Genomic DNA, 23,627 nt, shown 5'->3' with positions numbered 1-23,627 from the left:
CTCTCCCCTCCCTTCTCTTCTCTCTCTCCCCTGCCTTCTCTCTCTCTTCTCTCCCTCCCTGTCTCTCTCTCTCGCCTCCCTTGTCTCTCTCTCTCTCGCCTCCCTTGTCTCTCTCTCTCTCCCCTCCTTGTCTCCTCTCTCTCTCTCTCTCCTCCCTCTCTCCTCTCTCTCCTCTCTCTCCTCTCTCTCTCTCTCCTCTCTCTCCTCTCCTCCCTCTCTCTCTCCTCTCCTCTCTCTCTCTCTCCTCTCCTCCCTCACTCTCCCTCTCTCTCTCTCCCTCCTTCTCTCTCTCTTTCTCTCTCCTTGTCTCTCTCTGTCTCTCCTCTCTCTCCCTCCCTTCTCTCTCTCTCCCTCCCTTGTCTCTCTCTCTCTCTCTCCCCCTCCCTTGTCTCTCTCTCTCTCCCCCTCCCTTGTCTCTCTCTCTCTCTCTTTCGTCTCTCTCTCTCTCCCCTCCTCCCTCCTCCCTCTCTCTCTCTCTCTCCCCCTCCTTTCTCTCTGTCTCCCTCCTGTCTCCCCCTCTCTCTCTCTCTCTCTTCCTCTCCTCTCTCTCTCTCACCTCTCTCTCCTCTTTCTCTGTCTCTCTCTCCTCCCTCCCTCTCTCTCTCGCCCCCTTGTCTCTCTCTCTCTCCTCCTTTGTGTCTCTCTCTCCCTTTGCCTCTTTCTCTCTCCCTCTCTCTCTCCCCCTCTCTCTCTCCTCTCCTCCTTGTCTCTCTCCCCTCTTTCCCCTCTCTCTCCTTCTCTCCCTCCCTCTCCCCTTGTCTCTCTCCCCCCCTCCCTCTCTCTCTTTCTGTCTCCCCTCTCTCTCTCTCTCTCTCCTCTTGTCTCTCTCTCTCTCTCTCCTCCCTCTCTCTCTCTCCCTCCCTCTCTCTCTCCCCTCCTTGTCTCTCTCTCCTCTCTCTCCTCTCTCTCTCTCTCCCCTCCTTGTCTCTCTCTCTCTTCCCCTCTCTCTCTCTCACTCCCTTGTCTCTCTCTCTGTCCCATCTCTCTCTCTCTCTCCCTCTCTGTCCCATCTCTCTCTCCCTCCCTGTCCCATCTCTCTCTCTCTCCCCTGTCCCATCTCTCTCTCTCTCCCCTGTCCCATCTCTCTCTCTCTCTCTCCTCCTCTCTTTCTCTCGCTCTCCCCTTCTCTCACCCTTCCCTCTCTCCCCTCTGTCTTTCTCTCCTTCTATCTCTCTTTCTCTCTCTCTCCTCTCTCTCTCCCTTCCTCTCTCTCTCCCTCAGTCTCTCTCCATCTCTCTCTCCCCATCCCATTTCTCTCTCTCCCCATCCCATTTCTCTCTCTCCCCGTCCCATCTCTCTCTCTCCCCGTCCCATCTCTCTCTCTCCTTCTCTCTCTCCCTCTCACTCTCTCTCTCTCCCTATCTCTCTATCTCTCCCCCCTTCTCTCTCCCTCTCTCTCCATCTCTCTCCCTCTCTCCCTGTCTCTCCTTCTCTCTCTCTCTCTCCCCTTTCTTCCCTTTCTCATTCCTCTCTCCCCCCTCTCCTGTCTCTCCTCTCCTCCTCTCCCTCTAGCCCTCCTCTCTCTCTCTCTCCTCTGTCTCTCTCTCCCTTCCCCTCTCTCCTCTCTCTCTCTCCTCTCACTCTCTCTTCCCCTCTCTCTCTCCCCCTCTCTCCCCCTCTCCCTCTCCCTCTCTCTCTCCTCTCCATCACTCTCTCTCTCTCCCTGTCTCTCTCTCCCTCTCTCTCTCCTGTCTCTCTCCTCCTCTCTCTTCCTGTCTTTTCCCCTCTCTTCCCCCTGTCTGTCTCTCTCTGTTCCCACCTCTCTTACCCTCCCCTTCTCTCTCCTGCTCTCTCCAGCCCCCTCACTCTGTTCCTCCTCTCTCTCTTACCCTCTTTCTCTCCCCATCCCTTCTTTCTGTTTTGCTCTCCCCCTCCCCTCTTGCGCTCTCTCACTCCCTCTGTCCCCTCTTTCTCTTCCCCCTCTCTCCCTCTCTTTTATCTTTCTCTCTCTTTTCCTCTCTCTCTTCCTTTCTCCCCCTCCCTTTCTCTTTCTTCCCTCTCTCCTCTCTGTTCCCCTCTCTCCCTCTCTCTTCCCTCTCTCTCTCCTCTCTCTCTCCACCCTCTCTCTCTCCTCTCTCTCTCCCTCTCCCTCTCCCCATCCCTTCTTTCTCTCTCTCCCTCTCTCCCCCTCCCCTCTTGCTCTCTCACTCCCCATCCCATCCGTTCTCTCTCGCTCCCTCTGTCCCCTCTTTCTCTCTCTCTTCCCCCTCTCTCCCTCTCTTCTTTGTCTCTCTCTCTTTTCCTCTTTCTTTCTCCCCTTCCTTTCACTCTTCCCCTCTCTCTTTTTCTTCCCCTCTCCCCCTTCTCTCTTCCCCCTTCCTCCCTCTCTTCTCTCTCTCCCAATCCCATCTCTCCCTTTCTGTGTCTCTCTCTTTCTCTCTTCCTTTCTCTCCCCAAACTGTCTCTCTCTTCCCCTCTCTCCCCATCCTGTCTCTCTCTTCCTCTTTCTCTGTCTCTCTCCCAATTTCTCTCTTCCTCTTTTTCTCTTTCTCTCTCTCCTCTCTTTCTCTCTTCTCCCTCTCTCTCTTCCATCCTCTCTCTCTCTCTCCCCATCTCTCTCTCTCTGTCCCATCTTTCTCTCTCCCTCCCTCTCTTTTCCCTTGCTCTCTCTCCCTCCCTCTCTTTTCCCCCACTTTCTCTCCCCCTCCTCTCTCCTCCCCCACTCTCTCTCCTCCCTCCTCTCTCCTCCCTCTCTCTTCCCCTCACTTCACTCTTGTCTTCTCCTCTCTCTCCACTCTTCTCCTCTCTCCCTCTCTCCTCTCTCTCCCTGTATCTCTTCCCCATCTCTCCAGTCTGTCTTCTCCTTTCTCTCCCTCTCTGTCCTCTCTCTGTCTTCTCTATCTCCTCCCTGTCTCTCTCCCCTTTCTCTCTGTCTTCCCCCTCTTTCCTCTCGCTCTCTCTTCCCCTGTCTTTGTCTCCCCTCACTCTGTCTTCCCCTACTCTCTTCCCCCCACTCTCTACTCTCCTCCTCCTCTCTCTCTTCCGCTCTGTCTCTCTTTCTCTCCCTCTATTCCTCTTTCTTCCTCTCTCTCTTCCTCTCCCCCATCCGGTCTCTCTCTTTCTCTCACCATCTTCCTCTCTTTCTCTGTCCTCATTCTGTCACTTTGTCTTCCCTCTCTCTCTCTCCCCATCTCTCACTTTCCCCTCTGTCTCTCCTCTCTCTCCCTATTCCTCTTTCTCCTTCTCTCTCCCTCTCATTTCCCTCTCTCCCTGTCTTTTCCCCCTCTTTCTCTTCCCTTCTATTTCTCTCTCTTCCCCTCCCTCTCTCCCCATCCCCTCTCTTTTTTCTCTGCCCATCCAGTCTCTCTCCCTCTTTCTGTCTTTCCTTCTCTCTCCCCTCTTCCCCCTCTTTCCCTCTCTTCATCCAACTCTCACCCCTGTCTCTAACCTCTCTCTTTCTCTCTGTCTTCCCCCTCTGTCTCCCCCTCTCTCCTGTCTTTCTTTTCCCCCTCTCTTTCTTTGTCTTCCACCCTCTCTCTCCCCTCCTCTCTCTCTCCCTCTCTTCCTCTCCCTCCTCTCTCCTCCCTCTCCCTCCTCTTTCCTCTCTCTTCCTCTCCCTTCTCTCCTCTCTCTTTCCTCTCTCTCCCCTCTTCCTCCATCTCTCTCCTCTCTCCCTCTCTCCCCCACTCTATCCCTTCGCATTTTCTCTTCCCCTCCCTCTCTCTCCTCTCTTCCCTCTTTCTCTCTCCCCTTTCCTCCTCTTCCCCCTTTCTCTCCTCTCTTCCCCGTCTCCCTTTCTGTCTTCATCCACCTCCCTCTCTTCCCTCTCTCTCTTCCTTTTCTCTCCTCTCTTCTCTCTCCCTCTCCTCTCTCTCTCTCCTCTCTCTCTCCCTCTCCTCTCCTCTCTCGCTTTCCTCTCTCTCTCTCTCTCTCTCTTCTCTCTCTTCCCATTTGTCTCTCTTCCCTTTCTCTCCTCCCCTCTCTCTCTCTCTTCTCCTCCTCTCTCCCCCCTCTTCCACTTTCCTTTTCCTCTTCCTCTCCCCCTTTCTCTTCATTCCCTCTCTCTCTTCCCCCTGTCTCCCTCTCTCTCTTCCCCTCTGTATCCCTCTCTCTTCCCTCCCTCTCTCTCCTCTTCCTTTCCTCTGTCTTCTCTTCCCCCTCTTTCTCTTCATCCACCTCCCTCTCCACAATCTCTTTCCCTTTTCTTTTTCCCCTCTCCCCATCCCATCTCTGTCCTCAACCCATCTCTCTCTTCCCCTCTCTCACCCCCCCTGTCTTGCCCTCTCTCTCTCCCTCTTTCTCTCTGTCCTCATCCAATCTCTCTCTTCCTCTCTCTCTCTCCTCAATTCTGTCTCTCTTCCTCTCTCTCTCCCCATCCCGTCTCTCTTCCCCTCTGTCAACCCATCCCGTCTCTCTTCCCCTCTGTCTCCCCATCCCGTCTCTGTCTCTTCCTCTCTCACCCTCTTTCTTTCTCTCTCTCCCTCCCTATCCAGTCTCAGTCTCTCTCTTCCCCATCTTCTCTCCTCCTCTCTTCCTCCCTCTCTCACCCTCTTTCTCTCTCTCCCTCCCCATCCAGTCTGTCTCTCTCTTCCCCATCTTCTCTCTTCCTCTCTTTCTCCCTCTCTCCCCTCTTCCTCCCTCTCTGTCAACCTCTCTTCCTCCCTATCTCTCATCCTGTTTCTCTCTCCCCCCTCTTCTCCCTATCTCTCTTCCTGTTTCTCTCTCTCCCCATCCCTTCTCTCCCTTTCTCTCTCTCTCTGTTCCTGTATCTTCCCCATCCTGTCTCTCTCTCTCTCTTTCTTTCTCTCCTCCTCTTTCCTCTCTCTCCATTTTTTCCTCTTTCTCTCCCCCTCTGCCCCTCCTGTCTCTCTCTCCTCCATCCTGTTTCTCTCTCTCTCCCTCCATTTTTCAGTCTCTCTCCCCTTCTCTGTTCCCCTTCCTCTCCCTATCCCGTCTCTCCCTTTCTCTCTCCCCATCCCGTCTCTCCCTTTCTCTCTCCCCATCCTGTCTCTCCCTCTCTCCCCATCCCTCTCTCCCTCTCTCTCCCATCCCGTCTCTCCCTTTCTCTCTCCCCATCCCGTCTCTCCCTTTCTCTCTCCCCATCCCGTCTCTCCCTTTCTCTCTCCCCATCCCATCTCTCCCTTTCTCTCTCGTTCTCTCTCTTCCTCTCTCTCTTTGTCCCCTCACTCTCCCCCCCTCTTTCTCTCTACCTTTCCGCTATGCCATCTCTCTTCCTCTCATCCTCTACCTGTCTTTCTCCCCATCCTGTCTCTCTCTGTCTTCCCCTCTCTCTCTCCATCCCATCTCTTTTTCTCTCGCTCTCCCCATCCCATCTCTCTTCTTCTGTCACCCTCTTCCTCTCTGTCTCCCCTCTCCATCCCATCTCTCTTCCTCTCGCTCTCCCCATCCCATCCCTCTTCTTCTCTCACCCTCTTCCTCTCTCTCCCCATCCAATCTCCATCTCTCTTCCCCTCTGTCTCTCCCTTTTTTACTCTGTCCCCCCTCTTCCTCCCTATCTTTCTTTGTCTCTCTCTCTCCTCATCCCATCTCTCCGTTTCCCTCTCTCTCTCTCTTCTTCTGTCACCTTCTTTCTCTCTCTCCCCATCCCCTCTCTCTCTTTCCTCTGTCTTCCCCTCTTTTTCTCCCCATCCTGTCACTCTCTCTCCACTCTCTCTCTCCTCTTTTCTCTCTTTCTCTTCCCATGTGTCTTTCTCTTCTCTTCCCCCTCTCTTTCTCTTACTGTCTCTCCCCATCCTGTCTCTTTCTCTTTAATTATTTTTCCCCTCCCTATCCTGTCTTTCTCTCTCCCTCTGTCCCCCCCTTTCTTTCTCCCCCCCTCTCCCCCCCTCCCATCTCTCTCTCTTTCTTTCTTCCCCTCTCTTTCTCTCTCTGTCTTCCCCTCTCTCTGCCCATCCCATCTTTCTCTCTCTCTTCCCCTGTGTCTTTCTCCTCTCTCTTTCCCTCTTTCTTTCCCTCCTCTCTTCCCCCTCTTTCTCTCTCCCCATCCTGTCTTTCTTTCTCTCCCCCTCTCTCTCCACTCTCTTCCCCCCTCTCCCCCATCCCATCTCTTTCTCTCTCTCTCTCTCTCCCCTTCCCATCCTGTCTTTCTGTCTCTCCCTCTGTCCCCCTCTTTCTCTCTCTTCCCCTCTCTCTCCCCATCTTCCCCTTCCTCTATCTCTGTGTCCCCATCCCACATCTCTAGCTCTCCCTTTCTCCCTCTTTCTTTTTCTTTCTCTCTTCTTCCCTCTCTCATCTTCCCACCTCTCTCTCTCCCTTTGTCCCTGTCTTTCTCTCTCTCTTTGTCTCTTCCTCCCTCTCCCCCTTCCATCTCTATCCCCTCTGTCCCCCTTTCTCTCTGTCTCTCTTCCAGCATCTCTCTCTTCCCCCTCTTTTCCCTTCTCTCTTTTGCCCTCTCTTTCCCCACATCCCGTCATTCTGTCCCCCTCCCCTTTCTCTCTCTCTTCCCCTCTTTGTCTCTCTCTCCCTCTTCCCCCTTTCTTTCTCTCTCTCCCCCCACCCGTCTCGCTCTCCCTATGTCCCCCTCTTTCTCTCAACCTCTCTTTTCCTCTCTCTTCACCCTCTCTCCATCTCTCTTTTTCTTTTTCTCTCTCTCTCTCTTTCTCTCCCTCTGTCTCTCTCCCTCTCTCTTCGCCCTCTCTTCCTCTGTCTCTCTTTCCCTCTCCCTGTTTCTCTCTTTCTCTTCCTCTTTCTCCTCCCATCCCGTCTCTCTTCCTCTCACCCTCTCTCTCCCTCTCCTCAACCCATCTCTCTCTCTCTCTTTCCCTCTCCTCATCCCGTCTGTCTATCTCTCTCTGTCTTCCCCTCCCTCTCCCCATCCATTCTCTTCCTCTCTCTCCCCCATCCCATATCTTTTCCTCACTCTCCCCATCCTGTCTTTCTCTCCCCATCCTGTCTTTCTTTCCCCATCCTGTCTCTCTCTTCCCATCCTGTCTCTCTCTTCCCATCCTGTCTCTCTCCCCAACCTGTCTCTCTCCCCTCTTTCTCCCCCTGTCTCCTCCTCTCCCTCCACTAATCTCTTCCTCCCTCTCTCTCTCTTTCCCCATCCTGTCTCTCTCTCACTCTCACTCTCTCCCCCGTCTCTCCTTTTATCTCTTCCTCTCACCCTCTTCCTCTCTCTCTCTCCCCCATCCTGTCTCTCTCGCTGTCTTCCCCCCTCACTCTTCTTTTACACTGGGAGAATATATGCATAGTGAGCGGATGGATGAAGTCGTTCTTTACATTTTCACTTTCCACTATTTTGAGGGCTTGCTTTCTCAGAATTACTGGTTTATGTTGCCACTATTCTTTAGTTCCTCATGCTGGTGTTGTGCTATTCCGTTTTTGTACTGTATTTTTTTTCTGGAATATGGCAGTCTTTTGAAAATGTAGTTTTATTGAGGCATTTAAATACTTTTTATTCATATGTTTAATCGTATATCTTTTAGGGTATCAAAATTAAATTTGTTTCATTTATACTCCTATGGTACTTGGGCTTCGGGTGTTTGTGTTGTACCATTTTAGTTGCCCTCCTGTCGATTACTTGGGTTTAGAGTGACCCAGAAAAATTACTGATAAAATGTGAATCCATTTTCTGACAGTCCAGTAGTGTTGAGGGAAGATTTCCATCACTGCATATGGCAGTTTGCTTTGGTCAGTAGTTGGTGGGGCTGGGGGTAATAGGGAGTCGAAGAGGATTGGACTTGGCCCATCATAACACATTCCCTTGTAGGTTGAGGGGTGTTCCTCTACCAAGGAGTCCTTAGTGGAGACTGTGGGAAGCTTGCAGCTGACGAGCATTTCCTGTGGGGAGGTGGAAGCAGATACTCCTAAAGAAGCACTGGTGTGGAAGCACACGCGCAATTCTGCTCTAATTTCATTTTAAGTCGTATGTTGAGGGTGAGGTAAGCTTCAGTATGACAACAAATCCTGCATTGTAGCGGAAATCTTCTCATCTCTAATGGGAATGAATATTGGGAAAAGAACATTGACAGATTCCCTGGGTACAGTACAGGGTTGCAGGTAGGAAGATCAAATAAAATGCATAAATGTAACTGCTGGTGATCAGGTGGTTTAATATTGTTGAAAGACAACCCTGTATAGAGAGTGTTATGATTGGCTCAGCTCATCTCTGCTTTACATTATGCAACAGGATGCTTGATATGTGACATCCTGACATAATGAATTCCTTGTCATGCATTAATGTTTCACCTGCGAAGTGTGCAATATTCTACCATGTGTCTTAGTGTTTGCCTTATAAGACTTTGTATTCTTCAAGGATATTCATATGCCTATCAAAATTCCTTTGAATGAGTGGGATGGATTTGTGGAAGTGGTCTACAAGCCTTGGAGGCAACACAGACTATATTTCACTTTCATGTGAAAAAGTAGCAGTTTTCAAGTGAATACTCTACTTTAGTTTACTCAGCAGCAGTGGCAGGTTACTTTTGCTTGGCAGAGTGTCTTTTATGCAGTATTATATAACCATATGAAGCCCATAATTGTGAACTGGTTTGTTTAAATCCTTTGGTGGGAGAGTGGTTTAAGTGAGCATCTTTGCATATTGTGAGAGGAACATAGTTCATAAAGTAAGTACAGTGAATGCCAAATAAGTTTCAAAAGTTTTTCGGTGTAGAAGCGATAGTGACTCTGCATATGCAGCCTACTAGTGGTTATGCAAGAATCCTTTGCTTCGAGTTGAGCTGTCAAGGATTCTGGGGACCACTGCATATGTGCACTCAAGTGCCCGAACTGCCACACAATTGAGTGTTTGGCATGCCATTTGCTCAATAGCAGTGGTAACCTTAGAATTGGAATAAGTGATAGGTCATGTCTGGGCTATTGTAGGAGGCTCTGTCCTTGATTTAAACATTTGTTTGGGCATAATAGAGAGAGAAATGTTATACGAGTTAGTTACCATAGGATTCAGATGTTGCTAAGGATACTTGCAGTGTAAAGTTTATAAGCTTTGCTTGCACTGTTTCCATGTCAAAATTTTCTTTTCACTTAGTCATTTGATGGCTTTAAACCTGTTTGTTTCTTTTTCATGCTTTTGTAACATTAAACCATAATATAATAGGGTATGAATGGAGGTAATTGCACATTGTGTGTCTGTAAGACGTAAGATGTAGTTGGAACATTTTTCCCTATCTCTTTAATTATACCTGTAAAGTGGTACATTTAATGAACATTATGTATAAAACAGTAACACAGCGAAAGCACATTACTGCATTTTTGACGTTCATCAGTGGTTGCTGTGCATTTAAGTTGTGTCATGATATTTTATTTAATGTAGCAGATCTTTTATATCACTTTAAAATCCCAGCATGGAGCTGACATACCATCCTAAAATGTACAACAATAATAATGTGTCTTTAAAAGTTCACTGAAAAAAAGGCACAAGTGGCTAAGCGTGATTGAAAAATGAGTACCCATTTTCTGTATAGCAGGCTTATAGATTGCAGTTTGCTTTTTCTGTAGAAACTGTGTTTCAAGAGGTTGTTGAGACTGTATCAAAAGTATAATTTAAAGGTTTTGTATTTTAAAAGGCCTTATAAAGTGCACATTTGGCAGTTGGTGATGATATGGTGCCAGAATCTACATAGAAGGATTCTGTTTTCTTTGTGAGACTACTGAAAGGTCCCATTATGAGCGTCTTGCAGTCCTATAGTTCAGTAGAGAATTGTTCAAGTATGTATTATTAGTCATACAGGGCAGAAAGACTCCTGAATATGATGTGATAGGGAGGTTGCACGGACTGTTTAGGATGTACATGTACTCTCTCATTCTGTCTCATGAGGAGGCTGATAAGAGAACTCTGTATATAGTCATTTCTATGAATCATTGCAGATGTTTTAATCATGTTCAGGATATTTGAACTGCAGTCTCTGCAGGAAGCTAGTGCCTGGGAGAACTTTGGATAATCTGGGGACTTTATTTGATACCTAGAAGTAGTAAGCATGTAAAAGCTTATAGACTTGACATCTATACATACAGAACACATTGACTATTGGCAGACTTGCATGATAATTTTCTCCTTGCAGAACATTGTCATACACATTTACTGTTTGTACAGCAGATGGGATCTAGCAGTTCCCACTATTTCACATTAAGGAACATTGCTTCAGTAGTTATAACGATGTACATCCTGATGTTCTGATATTCTCACAAACAAATAAATGCATACATTGTCTGGCTGATTTTTGGGCGATGTTGTACTTTAAGGCCTCACCTTGCATTTCGCTCAGAAGTCGGTGTGTCACGAATGATTGATGACCAGGTCTGCATATGTAATGAGCCATGATTGACATGGCATTCTAATCAGCTGGTGAGAAGTAAATTAAATGCCTTTGGGAATAACTTTTATGGGAGTTGCAAAAGGAAGCACAGAAGTAGTAAACCTGTCCTTGCAGCAGAGCTGAAGTGTTGAACTTTAGAGAAATATCAAGTTCATAACTTTACCATTTGGAGTTTTTACAAGTTTTTTTCTCCCCATTTGTATGCAGAGAATGAAGAGCTCTTTTTCCAAGTGGCTGGCAGTGCTTTGGCATGTTAGTCACCACAGTAGGACACTTAATTTTCCAGACTAAATTCAGTCAATCATATTTGCCAAGCTGAAAGCCATATTTTTCATATGTAGCAGTATGCAAGATGTTCTAGTGTTGCTAATATTTCTTGGGGAAAGTTTCTTCAGTTTTCTTTGTCACAAAAACAGTATGGTGTAACTGCTACCGGAATGTAAATTGTTCCAGTTGCGTGTGTTTTACAACTTTTGCATTTGCTGTGGTAGAAAAATACGTTTTATTGCACTGTTTTTTAATGGCTAACTAGGTTTTGTAATTTTAATTACATTTTGTGACAAAGGATTAGGTTGGCTTTTACCATATACACACATTGAACTGTAACACAGTTGTATGTTTTCATTTGGTTAACTTATAATCTTTGGTGTGTTCTGTATTTTCCTTAATAGCACTAGTCTGCTGTAAAGATCCTTCCATTGGCGATCTTGATATTTGTAAGTATTTCTGTGTAGTTCACTTTGCCTTTTTCATTGCAAAATTCATCTTGATTGGAGCTTTTGAATGACCTTTAAGGTAGTGATGCGTGTAAAGCGATGTTAGGTTTGAAAGTTATTGTGTAAAATAGACATATGCTAGTGTCGCTATTGAGGGAATGCATATTCATTGGTGCCCGATTACGAAATAGCACGGGGCGGGTTTTGGGCGGGGCTTGCTACTGCGCATCTGGTGAGGCCCTCAAGTACAATATCGCAGATTTTTTGTGTGTATAAATTAGTGTAGTTGTTGATTTACACATTAGGCATTTTTCCTGAACTGTTTTTAAGCTGTACCAGAGTGTGCATTTATAATCACCTTCTTTTTGCACTGTTGCAGAAGAAGTACAAAAGGATAAACACCAGCATTTGACCATAGACTTTTCTTCTTACAGGCTGTTCCTTTTTATATTTTTTCGGAGTCCTATGGAGGAAAAATGGCTGCTGCAATTTCTTTGGCCCTGAATGAGGTAAACGGAGTTCTTAATTTTATTAAACAGTGTCTGATTTTTCACTGCACAATATTTTGTGCTCATATTATAAGAGTTGCATTGTGAAGTGAAATTAAAGTCTCTTCATATATAAAGAGATTAAAAACTTTGTAGACTTTGTAGTATATAATTAGGTATGTTTATGAACTTATGTTGGTGCACACTTTTTTTCTATGCTGTGAACCTATTTTATTTTATTTTTTTTTGTGACCGGAATAATTTTTGATGTTTGTAGTCCTTTTTGATTGCCTAAAAGTCTTAAAAACTCAACCATGGTTCTGAAATTTGTATGTAAAAGTAAAACAGCTGACACTTGGCTTCAAAAATTGGGGTGCAGCTATTACTGATGATAAAAATGGTACAGAGAGGGAAGGAAAGTGTTTACTGTGTGTGTGTGTGTGTGTGTGTGTGTGTCTTTCTCAGTTGACCAACAATGTCTGATGCCTCTCCTTAATTGCCGTGTTTACCTACCTCTCTGGCCACCCCAGGACTTAATCCAATAATATTGGGGCCTGAGAGGAGATCAAGGTGTCCCAGATCTTTGTCATACTGCTCCCAGGAATGTTTTTTTTGTATTGTTTCTTCACCCTGCACATACCCCAGTAAAACTCTGTGGGTGGGTTATGCAGTAGGTGGACTGTGCTGACTACTCCTTACTTTCTCAATAAACTGACTTCAGCAAGTCACACAGCCTACCCAGAAGAAACACTTTCTGGTTGTATTCCTGGTCTCTACCATGGAAGTCTGACCATAATGTGTGCCCTATGCATGCACCTCTCCTTCCTCCCCTCCCAGGACGGGCATGCTCATCCTTCCATCAGCATCCGAGATGCCAGAGCCCCTAACTGAATCTGGTTATTTGTGTAGTACTCTGGTCTTTATCCCTTTGGGCCACACTGTTGGCTAAATGTTTTTAATTAGTTGGCCTTATGAACTCAGACTCATGGTCATCCAAAGAAAAGCAAAGCATCCTGTTACAGTGAGCAGCTTCTACAGTTTGTTTCCACCCCTCCCCATTCCTTAGTCGGTGTAGACTGGGAGGGAAAGGGAATGTCAAACAGTTCCTCCTGGACACCAGATTCATGTTGTATTGATTCTCTTTTCCTGTCATCCATATTACACTTGTTTGAAGGTGGATTCTGGTTTTTACACCACGTTTCTTTGATAGTAAGTGTTTACATTTAAGTGTGGACCTTCTTTTTAACACAATCATGTTTAGCTGGATAAGTACTATACAAAGCTGAGCAGACAGGGGTATGTGAATGTCTAAATGTCTGCTTGATTAAAAATCTACTTTTTTGTGTCATCTTCATTAGTGAGATGGTCAGTCTTTGTCTTCTTTATATTCCTGCTGTTTTTCTGAAGCAGTATGTCATTGTCACTTACAGGTGAATTAATTTTTTCCAGCTTTGGGTCACTTAATTGAGTGCGATGCTCTTTTTGATAAAGTAATGCTGCTGACATGATTTGATGTAGCTGCTCTAAGCCTTGTGTAAATTAAACTGTTTTCACCGTTTTTATTCCATTCCCTTTTATCTTCTAGTTTGTGTCTGAAGTTGTCAGAGCTGTGAAACATACTTGGTCAACCCCTAGAAAGCTTTGCACAATGTTTTCTTGAGCTGCTTTAGTTGATGATCAAGTCTTGTCACTGCATGTTTTTCAATTTTCATTCTATAAAACAGTGTATGCTTATGCTGAATTCTGTTCCTGATGGTTTTTTTCTTTTGACTGGTAATTTGGCCACTTAATTTGTGCTTTTTACAAAGCATATGCAAGTGCTTATGCTTAGCTCTGTGTTGGCAGTCCCTTTTAATTTTCTCTCTTGATGCCATACCAGGTAGATATTACTCCAGCTGCACTGTTCTACATAATCATGCCCTTTACTAGTAAGAGTGCATTGCTGTTGTATGTGCATATGCTGCCACTGTATTTCACTATGTTACTACAGACAGCTCCTCCTTCCGTGTGCTGTCCTGCTGTGGCTGAATTTTTCTCCTTGTTTAGTGTCTGTGCTGGCTCACTTGATCTTGCTGCTGTCTGTTCTAGATGCACTTAACTGACTGTGCTCCTCAATTTCATTTTGTCTTCCCTCAAACATCTCTTCTGGAGACTGTCCTCAGGTGATATCTCAAGGTATAACAAGTATACATGCTATCAGCAGTTGTATCTCCTTATGAATATCTACCTTGGCCTTCAGCCTACAACACATGGCAAAGTACCTTCCCAAAGGATAAACCATGACTCTCAGTGGCCCACTCTGCACCTGTTTAACAAACTCTAGTCATGAAGTAAACTTGAGATCCCCTCTTGAAAAGACGAGAGGTTCTTCTATAAAAATAATCCTCGGACAGATCAACCTGTTAAGGTGTAAAAATGGTTTAAGGATCCATCAGTGTTTCTCTACCCCACATTTCCTATGCTTGTGTGTTTTTTGTGAGCCACCAACCCTAAGAGGCAGCCATGAATAAGTATAACTATGACTTCCACATTGATTCTAGGTATATGAAAAATATCAGTCGTGATGCCACTTTCATAATCATAAAAAGCTCACTTTCAGATAAACTGGTCTGAAGACACCATGCATAAAGATGATGATAAGACAATGAACAGACCAAAGCCCAGGCTCTTCCGAGAGATGTGGAAATCATTAACATTCCAAAGCATTATTTTCACAGTTATAACAGAACTATATTCTTCCACACTTTAGTACAGTTAGCTTAAGCTGACTAGCTGGAAGCTATACCTATCTTTCTTTCCTTAGCCACATAAAATGCGATCATATGTTTAACTGAGTCATTAAAATCAATGTTTTTAGCGTATTTTCTGTATTGATTGAAAATACATCACCCCTTAGAAAAAGTTGCAACAAACACTGAATTGCATTAAAATATAGCAACAAAACTATGTACAATTATTAAATAAAATCTAAACAAGTCACTGTAGTGCGACTATGCTTTCTGCCAAGAGACAGCTGACGGGTGCACTGATGTCTGCAACACCCCCTGCCACCTATTTACTGACTTAACTTACCTAGCATTGCTTGGGTTACTTGGGTAAAAACTCCCTTAAAGGAGAATGCCATCTTTCATTGTAAAGGACTGTATCTCAAAGGCAATGCAGTTGTTTTGCACTGATTTTGTTGTATGCAGCTGCTGACTACCACTTAAGGGAAGGAAAGGCACTAAAAAGATTGCATGTTTCCTATTGAGCCACAACAGTCCTGCCCCTGTCCAGATCCTTGAAACAGCAGTGTAACTATAGTGGGGATGAAGGGGACAGCCACACTGAACATGGTGTTGTGGTGCAGCTGGCAGTTGTCAATTAGTTTTTATTGCAGTACTTTACCGGGATTCTCTCCTTAATACCTGTATCAGATTTGTGGTTAGAACTGAAGCTTGTAGCTCTTTATGTGTGGTATAAACTGTAGCATCTACTTGCTACAGCTTTAAAAGAAAGGGAAAGAAGGATTTTTTTTTTTTAAAGACCTAGAGTTCTGTGTGTAGTGTAAAAGGATGTCTCAAGCAATTCAATACAGATTAAAAGTTTTAGATAACTGCAGTGCACTCAGTTCCCAGAAGACAGTAGTAGTGGATGGGGCACCAGAACTACACCTCTGCTTCTTACTACTACTAATTTTCCTCACTCTGTCTGCACAGTACTAAATGGTTTAGTAAAACTGTGCATGCTAGTTATAAGCTTGTACAGCAAGACAAACTTTTGTATTGTGGCAAATATGTTACAGATCCTGCATAGAAATTGAAACGCACGTCTGAAGAAAGTAAACCGCTTTCCCTGGTATTATTCTTTTTTATTTTTATTCATGGTGTCAGGAAACCAATGAAAGCAGACCAATTCACTTATCTTAGTATAGTTTTTCCTTTAGTTGTGTTAAGAAATTGGTGTTGTGCTGATAGTCAGAATTATGTGCAAGATATTTCCCCTCCCTTTTAAGTATTACTAGGTAAAGTCCTGTGCTAACAAGCCTAGTTTGGCCCTTTATGATATGACATAGGATGATACCAGTTTCCCTACACTCTGTGGACTTAGGCTAGCTCCTCACTCAGCAGTTCATGCAGGGGCACAGAGCATCCTAATTATTTGTTTAAAATTCAAGTCCATTCCAAATTCCTCCAAGCCAAGAATATACATACTGGGTCAACCCCTGCAACCCAAATCTTGATTTTGCATCTCTGAACCTGTTCTTTTGTCTTCTATGGTTGTCAAGAAGAGAAAAAAAATAAAAACTCCTCAAGGAACTGAGATGGCCTCCCCATATGTCCTTGGAAGTTGTTGTTGTTGTGTCTTTCGGCTTTTCCCGGTTAGGGGTCGCCACAGCGGAACTCCGGTCCGCTAATGATTGTTAGTTGATTTTACATGCCGAGTTACCAGCCCTGATGCACAACCTTCAACGAAGGTACACCTATTCACGCATGTCTCCACGCAGCAGACGCTCTAGCTGAGAATCGAACCGGACAGCGTCTTAGTGTGAGGTGACAACGCTACTGCAGCGCCACCACCACGCCCATATGTCTTTGGAAGTAAAACCCTAAAAGTAATGAGAGAGAAAAAAAAATTGCAGCATCTTATTTATGTTGTAGTTGGAAAGAGAGAAGGTCTGCCAGCAGCTGCTGTACACTATGAGACTTGGAGCAACATGACGGCAGCACTGAAATATCTTCTTTCAGAAACATCAGCCTTTAATATGCATTTTTAACATTAGTGTGCTTTCTTGCCAAAACCAGTATTATGGCTAATGACTTTGCTTCTCCCATTATCACCAACTCTGAAGGCATAGACCCCTTATCCTCTTCCACCCCCTCCCCACTCATCCTGAATTATGGATCTTTTCTGTCACTAAATTCACAGCAGGTTGCTGGGGCCCCTAAAATGCCCCAGCAATATCTGGCTCCTCAGCATGTATCCAAGCCATTACTTGGGCCCAATCATATGACTCTAATAATCCGTAAACATACATTTAATTTAAGTTTTTTAGCCAGAGTAATTGACTGATCCAAGAGGACCTATTATTTCAGCCACAGAATAGGAGTAACACATGAACACATTTATAATTGTAAAGCAATGGAGAAACACGACTGGGCATAAAATATTTTAAAAATCGGTAAGCGCGTTCACACATAGTCCGTCATCAGACAAACATTTTTTAATAAAACAAGTTTAAATAGTTACATTCAAATCTTCAACATCCGATAAAAACAATTAATCAATTACTTATGTAAATCTCTGGATCTAATTACAGGCTTTAAAGAGATCTTATCCTTAAGACTTGGCTTCTTATCTTCCTTCAGTTTTACAGTCCAATTCAGTTCCCTTTCTTCAGTGAAATTTTTTACATCTCCACCATGCAATCCCTTGTATATAGCCTCTATTACCTTAAAACTAAACTCATGTGTCAAACCATATTCCATATCCTGTCTTGTTCATGCATCCTTTCATAAAGGCAGTGATTAGTTTTTCCTACACAGAAACTATCACGTCTTACATGTAGTTAAGTAAACGAAGTTAGATGTTTTACAGTTTGCCTGTACTTTAAATAAAAACTTCTACTTAGATCTGGGATGTATAAAAATATTGGAACTGTCTGTGTATGAATAAAACTTACAATTACCACATCTAGTGGTTCCCTCAAAGGTTTGATGTCCAGCTTTTGCTCAACAGAGCTATCCTAGGTAACCAAAGCTGGGCAACTAGACACTGGCTTGCCAACAACTTATTGACCCAGGGCAGCTGGGCATTATAGTGAGGCACACACACTGGCCAATTACCACCATTCACCGGCAAATACCCATGCCTATTTTGGAGATACTAGTCAACATGACCGAATTACCTAGAGCCATATTTTACACCATTGAGTGGCTAGCCCTGCCACGGCACAGTCTGTGAAACATGTTCTCCTATCTTGAGGATACTGCATGCACCACAGTAGATGCCCAAAAGTGGCTGGCCTGTACAACTTTTGCCCTATATAGGGCACCATATAGAGTTTGTGCTGCTGCCCACAGCTCCATTCATGGTTGAGTTTAAGATGGAAACACTTGCATGTTTTTCAGAGGTGGGAGGAACCTCCTAGAGACACAAGGAAAACATGCAAACTCCAAACCGGTATTGGTCAGAGGTTATGATAAATCCTTGCACTTGGTGCATGTGAGGCAAAGACCTTAATCATTATGCCAACTGATCTACGTTTATGCAGATATCAAAAACTGAACAGTTCATTCACTGATAGCAGCATTTGATGCACCTCTGGCTGTTAATGCTAGGAGCATTAATAACTAAAATTTTCTTATTACAAAATTTGCTATGTTCCCACAAAACTGATGTTATTGTTTCTGAAACATGGTTAAAGAACAATATCCGGAAACCAGTTATTTCAGGGTATAAATGTTCTTACTGTTACAGACATTCTAGCAAATAATCAGGTGGAGGGATTATGATAAGGATTAAAGATAGTTATGAGATCTGTGATTATTATGTGTTCAGTGATAACACCAATACTATAGACTGTGTAACTGTGACAATAAAGACGACCCTGGAACATGTAACAATTGTTGGGAGTGTATAGACCACCAAAGTCAAGTGCTGATGACCTAGAGGAATTCATACATTTCTTGCAAGAAACACAGGTGGGAAGAATAGTGGCTGTGGACATATATTTACCAAAAACAGGCTAGAATAATATTGATTCAATAACAAATGTAAGGAAATTATTCACAATGTATGTTCAGGAACAATTGCTTCAGGTTGTAAAAAAGCCTACTAGGGAATGGAACATACTAGACATTGTGTTCCTAACGAAATTACTGTTACTTTATGTCAAGTATTGCCATTGCTGATGTGCAGAGATCATGGGGTTATAAAGGTTAATTTGTTGCTAGATAGACCTGCCCAACTGAAATCTAAACCAATGCACAGAAGGTTAATAATGAGATTATATGGAAGCAAAACAGTCGCAGTGTAAAAGGTATTCAGTGCAAAAACTGCAGGAGGAATGTGGAAAGTTTTGAGAGAGAAATTGTTTGACTGCAAAAATGTTTATCAGGTTGTAGGCATACAACAGCAGGAGAATATATTTCCATACGAATAAGATCCTTGATTAAGATGAGAGAGAAAAAATATAACAAATGGAAAAAGAGGTTGAACTACAACTTTGAAAACTGAAATAAACAAGCTGGACAGACAAATTAAACAATGCGAGATAAGATCAAGAAAATGTTGAAGAAAATTTATGAAAAGATATTGAGCATAATAAGAAACCATTGTATAGATGCATAAGATGTGGAAGCAGTAAATACACATTGATAAACTGTGAATATTCTAAAATTTATTCTCATACAAAACAGATTATACTTATATTTACAAAATCTAATACAAAGCAGTTTGGCTCCACAAAGGTGGTGATAAACTGCCCTAGTAATATCCAGGTAACCTCAGATACTGAAATCAAATTAGATTATATTGAAAAAAACTATGTAAACTGGGTCCAAACAAAAGCACTGGGAGGAGACTGAATTAGTAATGACCAGAGAACACTTCAGTAAGAACTTGCAGTACCATTATATCTATTATTTACTAGGTTGTATAAATATGGGGAGATTCCTAAGGATTGGAGACGTACTTGTTAAACTTGTCTTTAAGGTAAAGGGGAGTAAGACAAATGCAGAGTCATACAGATCCTTAAGTTTATTTTCATGTTGTGGACAACTAATGGAGAAGGAAATGTTGAGAAAGTTATTGTCAGAATTAGAAAGGTTGTGACTTGAAACCATACATCAGCATGTGCATGTGGAAAATAGATCTATTACCACCTGTAACAGGATATTCTATAACCATAAAAAACTATGAATGAAAAATTGTGCTGTGATGTAATTTATATAAATTTAACTTCAGCACCAGACAGGGGCATACACAAAACACTGATCAATAAATTAGAACAACTAGGTATTGATGTACTGTTGATAAGATGAATTGCTGCATTGCTTACAAATGGGACATGGCAAGTATCATACAGCAATTGGACAGGTAAAATTCAAGGTTGCAGTTAGGGTGTCTCACAGGGCTCTGTACTACTTGTTTAGATTGCATCTTTCAGATTTTTTTCATCTGACGTGTTTTACAGTCTGTATATGGATGATTTGAAATTGGGTAAAGTGATTGTGTGTGTTATACATAGGTCATGTCTACAAAAGAACGACCATTTGGGCACAGGAGAATAATAGGGTCTATATTAAATAAACAAATGCTTAAAATGTCAAGTATAACATGCTCGACACAATTTAAGCAAACATTTATTTAATCCAGAGCTCAAATCTAAAATAGGAGTTTTGAATGGTTATGTTTGCCCAAAATGAAAACATGCTACGTCTGACGTAAGTTCGTAAAACATAGACAATAAAAATGAAACTTGTACCCGTGTAGTTACGTTAATTAAAATTAAAGTGAAAGAGTACGGTTGTAACTGAAAGTAGATGTTCCACTAAGCATACAAGTTCAATATACTTAATTGCAATAAATTATGTACTTAGTGCATAGTCAGTATAAAATGAAGTACACCAAATCACTTAACATGGTGCTTTAGAATAGCATTACATTATGGCTAACAGAAACAATTTATCACCAGGTGTTGTAGGAGACTATTACGAGTGTGTCAAGTCTCAGAAAGGGAAAGATATGCTCAGTATAGATGGTTATTTATATAACCTAGAAAAGGTATTGAAAGATCGGAAGTACTGATGTTGTAAAGGTAAACTAAATGAATGCTGTAAAGGCTTTTTGCTGTAAAGGCTGTGCAGTGACTAAGAAAGAAATCTACAGTGAACTATTATTGAAATGTACAGGGCATCACCATGCCTCTGATGTTTGTGACGTTGAGAAATATATTGCCTGTGATAAATTGAAGGAAACCGCTCGTACATGTAGAGATACCCCTGCTGTAGTTGTAGGTGATGTTTGTGCATCTGCATCTACAGAGTATACAGCTACCCTTCCAACAAGGCGATCAATGTTACAGCAGGTAAACAGGGTCTGTCATTTCTGCAGCTAGAAATGATGTTCCTGTTTGCACTAGTTTGGAAACTGTAAACCCAAGTGAATGTACCCTAAAAGGAGGTTACTTTGTTCAGAAAAGAATGAGTGATATTGCAAACAAGATGCATGTTTTAGTTTTTTCCACTGTTGAAAATCTTAGGGATTTAAGTAAATCTACTATGTGGCTGATGGAGGGTGTGTTTTTAACAAAAGGTTGGTTGTGTAGACAACTATATAGCATTCATGGACTTCTTACAGTTGGCGGCAATACGAAGTGTGTCCCTTTAGTTTTTTGCTTAATATCAAAGAAACCTATAAATGCTATAACTTTATGTGGGACTGTCTCACTGATTTGTTGACAAAGGCTAATCTGAATGCGTCAGTTAAATTTATTTCATCTGACTTTGAGATGGCAGCCCTTCGCATTGTAAAACAGAATTTCCCAGGTGTATACTCAAAGGGTTGTCTATTCCATTTTAGTCATGCTGTCTGGAGAAAGTTACAAAGCTTAGGGCTAGCAGGGTTGTATGGAAGGTCTGTCAACTTTTAGATGTGTCAAAAAGCTCATTGCTTTATCATTTTTAGATGTTGATGACGTTGTTACAGCTTTTCTACAGCTAAGTGAATCATTTCCTAGTGAGGGAAAAGATTGACTTTCCTATTTCTCGGATACATATGTTCTGGGTCGTGTAAGATAGCAGAACACTAGATTATCTTGTATTTCCAGATTCCCTCCTGTATTTAATATTGGGTTCTGGAATGTGTCTTCACTGAATGCACTTTGTTTGCCTCGTATGCAAAATCAGGTTGAAGGATGGCACAGACGTATCCGCTCTTCACTTGGATGGCAGATTTGTGATATTCCGTCTGTGTTTTCCATGCTGGTTAGAGAGCAGAACAAGATAAATGAGACTAGACTGCATTTACATTCTGCATGTCCTCCATCCCCTAAAAAAAGAAAAACTGTTCTAAAATGTGACAGATTGCAACAGGTACTACAACATAAAGATGAGTATAGTACTCAGGATTTTCTTCGGGCTGTTGCAGTTCTTTTGAAAGTGTAGCCTATATTCTAAAGTTCATCATCGAGCACACTTGGGGAGGGTTTAATGCTTTATTTCTCTATAATTTATATATAGTTTGTACACTAAGTGTTTCACGTTTAGGGTGTGTATATCAATATTATAGCCCATTACATAGTAAATGCAGGTTTAATTCCGGGAGTCAGTTTAAGAGTTTATTTCTGTTATCTACGTTCTAGTCTCTTACCAAATTAAACTTTTTCGATATTATGATTTTCGTTTGTTTTCTTTCAGTTAAATAAACATTCACTTAAATTGTGTTGAGCATGTTGTACTTGACATTTTAAGCTTTAGTTTATTTAATATAGACCCAAATAATATGCCGAAAAATGCATAAAAAATAAGCATATGAGATTTTGGAGATGCAAACTGAAAGGTGAATATTTAATAAAGTACACAGTGATTGAAACTGTATATTCATTAAGGACATTGGTACATGAGTAGATCCAGTTTTGAGTTTTTCTAAGCATATCAGCCAATTGATTACTAATACTTATAGAACTATAGGCTGTAATATGGAAATCAGAAATAATGTCATTGTTTGTTAGTTACATCAGACCAAAACTGAGTATAAAATAATGATATGGAACCTTATAAGCAAACAAACATGAGTAAACTGGAAAGAGTGCAGAGGAAATATAACAAGGGCATCCACTGATGTGAAAATTTAACTTGATAAAAAAGACTAAAATAGATGAACTTGTACAGTGTCTCATATAGGTATTTAAGAGGAGACTTTATTCAGGTACATAGGGCATTTATAGACAACTACTTCTGGGAATGTTTAGGTTATCAAAAGTAGTATAGAACCAGATGACCTTTGTAGAAGATTCTGTAGGAAGGAGAAGTGTACTAATTGGTTCTCAGAGAGCAGCTGATGCATGAAATAGACTATCAAATTACATTAAAGCAAGCACTAATTTAAATATTTTTAAGAACAGCCTGGGCACTTAAGGGAACGACTGTTTTGGTATATTGGCAGGCTAGGAGGGCATTAATGCCAGAGCTTAAAATATTTGTATGTATGTATAGTTATTATGCAATATTTTATATATCCTACCAATTATCCATTTTTTGAGCAAATCAAGTTCCAGTCCCCACCTAAAAGTAATATTCTCTGCTGAAAGACTATTATTTCTCCCCAATTTCTAAGCTCTAAAATAGCAGTTTTAAGTGGAATATAAATACATGCCAGCGTAATCCTCATTCCTTGCCAGTAGTCTTACTTCCACAAATCTGCCATTATCTTTTTCCCTCTTGTATTACTCAGTAAAGGAGTACCAGTAGTGACAGTAGTACTCTCTTTTTCTCTGTACCAAATATTCTGCAGAATATCCATATGGACGTCCTTTCTTTATCAAGCTCACATGTTCAATTATTTCCAAATGTTTCTCCTGTAGTATTGCTGTTAGTGCTCTGCATCCATGTGTACTATGCATTTCTTAATATAAAGGATTGTCTTGATAATTTTTTAATTGCTGATGATTTTTCTAAGTATTTGTGGGTTGAACATCCCATCACACCCATTTTTCAAGGGCTCCCCAAAATACATAAAAACTATGTGCACCCACCCTATAGACCCATTGTTTCAGGCAAAGGGTGGTTGACAGATACTTTTTCTATGTTGACAAGCAGTTGCAAAAGGTGTTAAAGTGAGTACAGTCCTAAGGGGCACTAAGCAACTTTTGACAGATTTATATGAATTTGTAGAGCTTAGAATTAAGTGATTGTTTGATTGTTATGCTAGACATTGAGTCACTTTTTACTAGTATCCATAAGTTTTACATAGTGATCATGACATCAAATAGAATGATTTAATATGTCTTTTTTTTTTTTTTTTGGAGGCTGTTCTCGAGAACATTTTTCTTTTGTGATCAGCATTATTTGCAAAGGGTTGGAGTAGCTATGGGCATGTCTTGTGCCAATAGCTATGCCAACATAGTTATGCTCCTATGGGAAGAACATTTTGTATTGAATGGGGAGCATGGTTCTGTTGTATTCGACAGGCGTTTTGTAGATGAC

At 42.4% G+C, this 23,627-nt stretch overlaps 1 protein-coding gene across 1 annotated transcript in view; it reads left to right on the top strand.

Annotated features, from left to right (window-relative positions):
- SCPEP1 (serine carboxypeptidase 1) overlaps window positions 1-23,627 on the top strand; it is a 488,555-nt gene that overhangs the window by 228,949 nt on the left and 235,979 nt on the right. Inside the window, exon 5 of the mRNA XM_044069708.1 lies at window positions 11,386-11,460. Within this exon, the coding sequence (XP_043925643.1) occupies window positions 11,386-11,460 (75 nt within the window). The remainder of the gene's footprint in view (window positions 1-11,385; window positions 11,461-23,627) is intronic.

Source organism: Protopterus annectens, chromosome 4.part0, assembly GCF_019279795.1.
Source record: "Protopterus annectens isolate FY-2018-M chromosome 4.part0, PAN1.0, whole genome shotgun sequence".
NCBI classification, from domain to species: domain Eukaryota; kingdom Metazoa; phylum Chordata; order Ceratodontiformes; family Protopteridae; genus Protopterus; species Protopterus annectens.
Note: the sequence above shows the minus strand (reverse complement) of the source record. Positions and strands in the feature narration are given on the sequence as shown.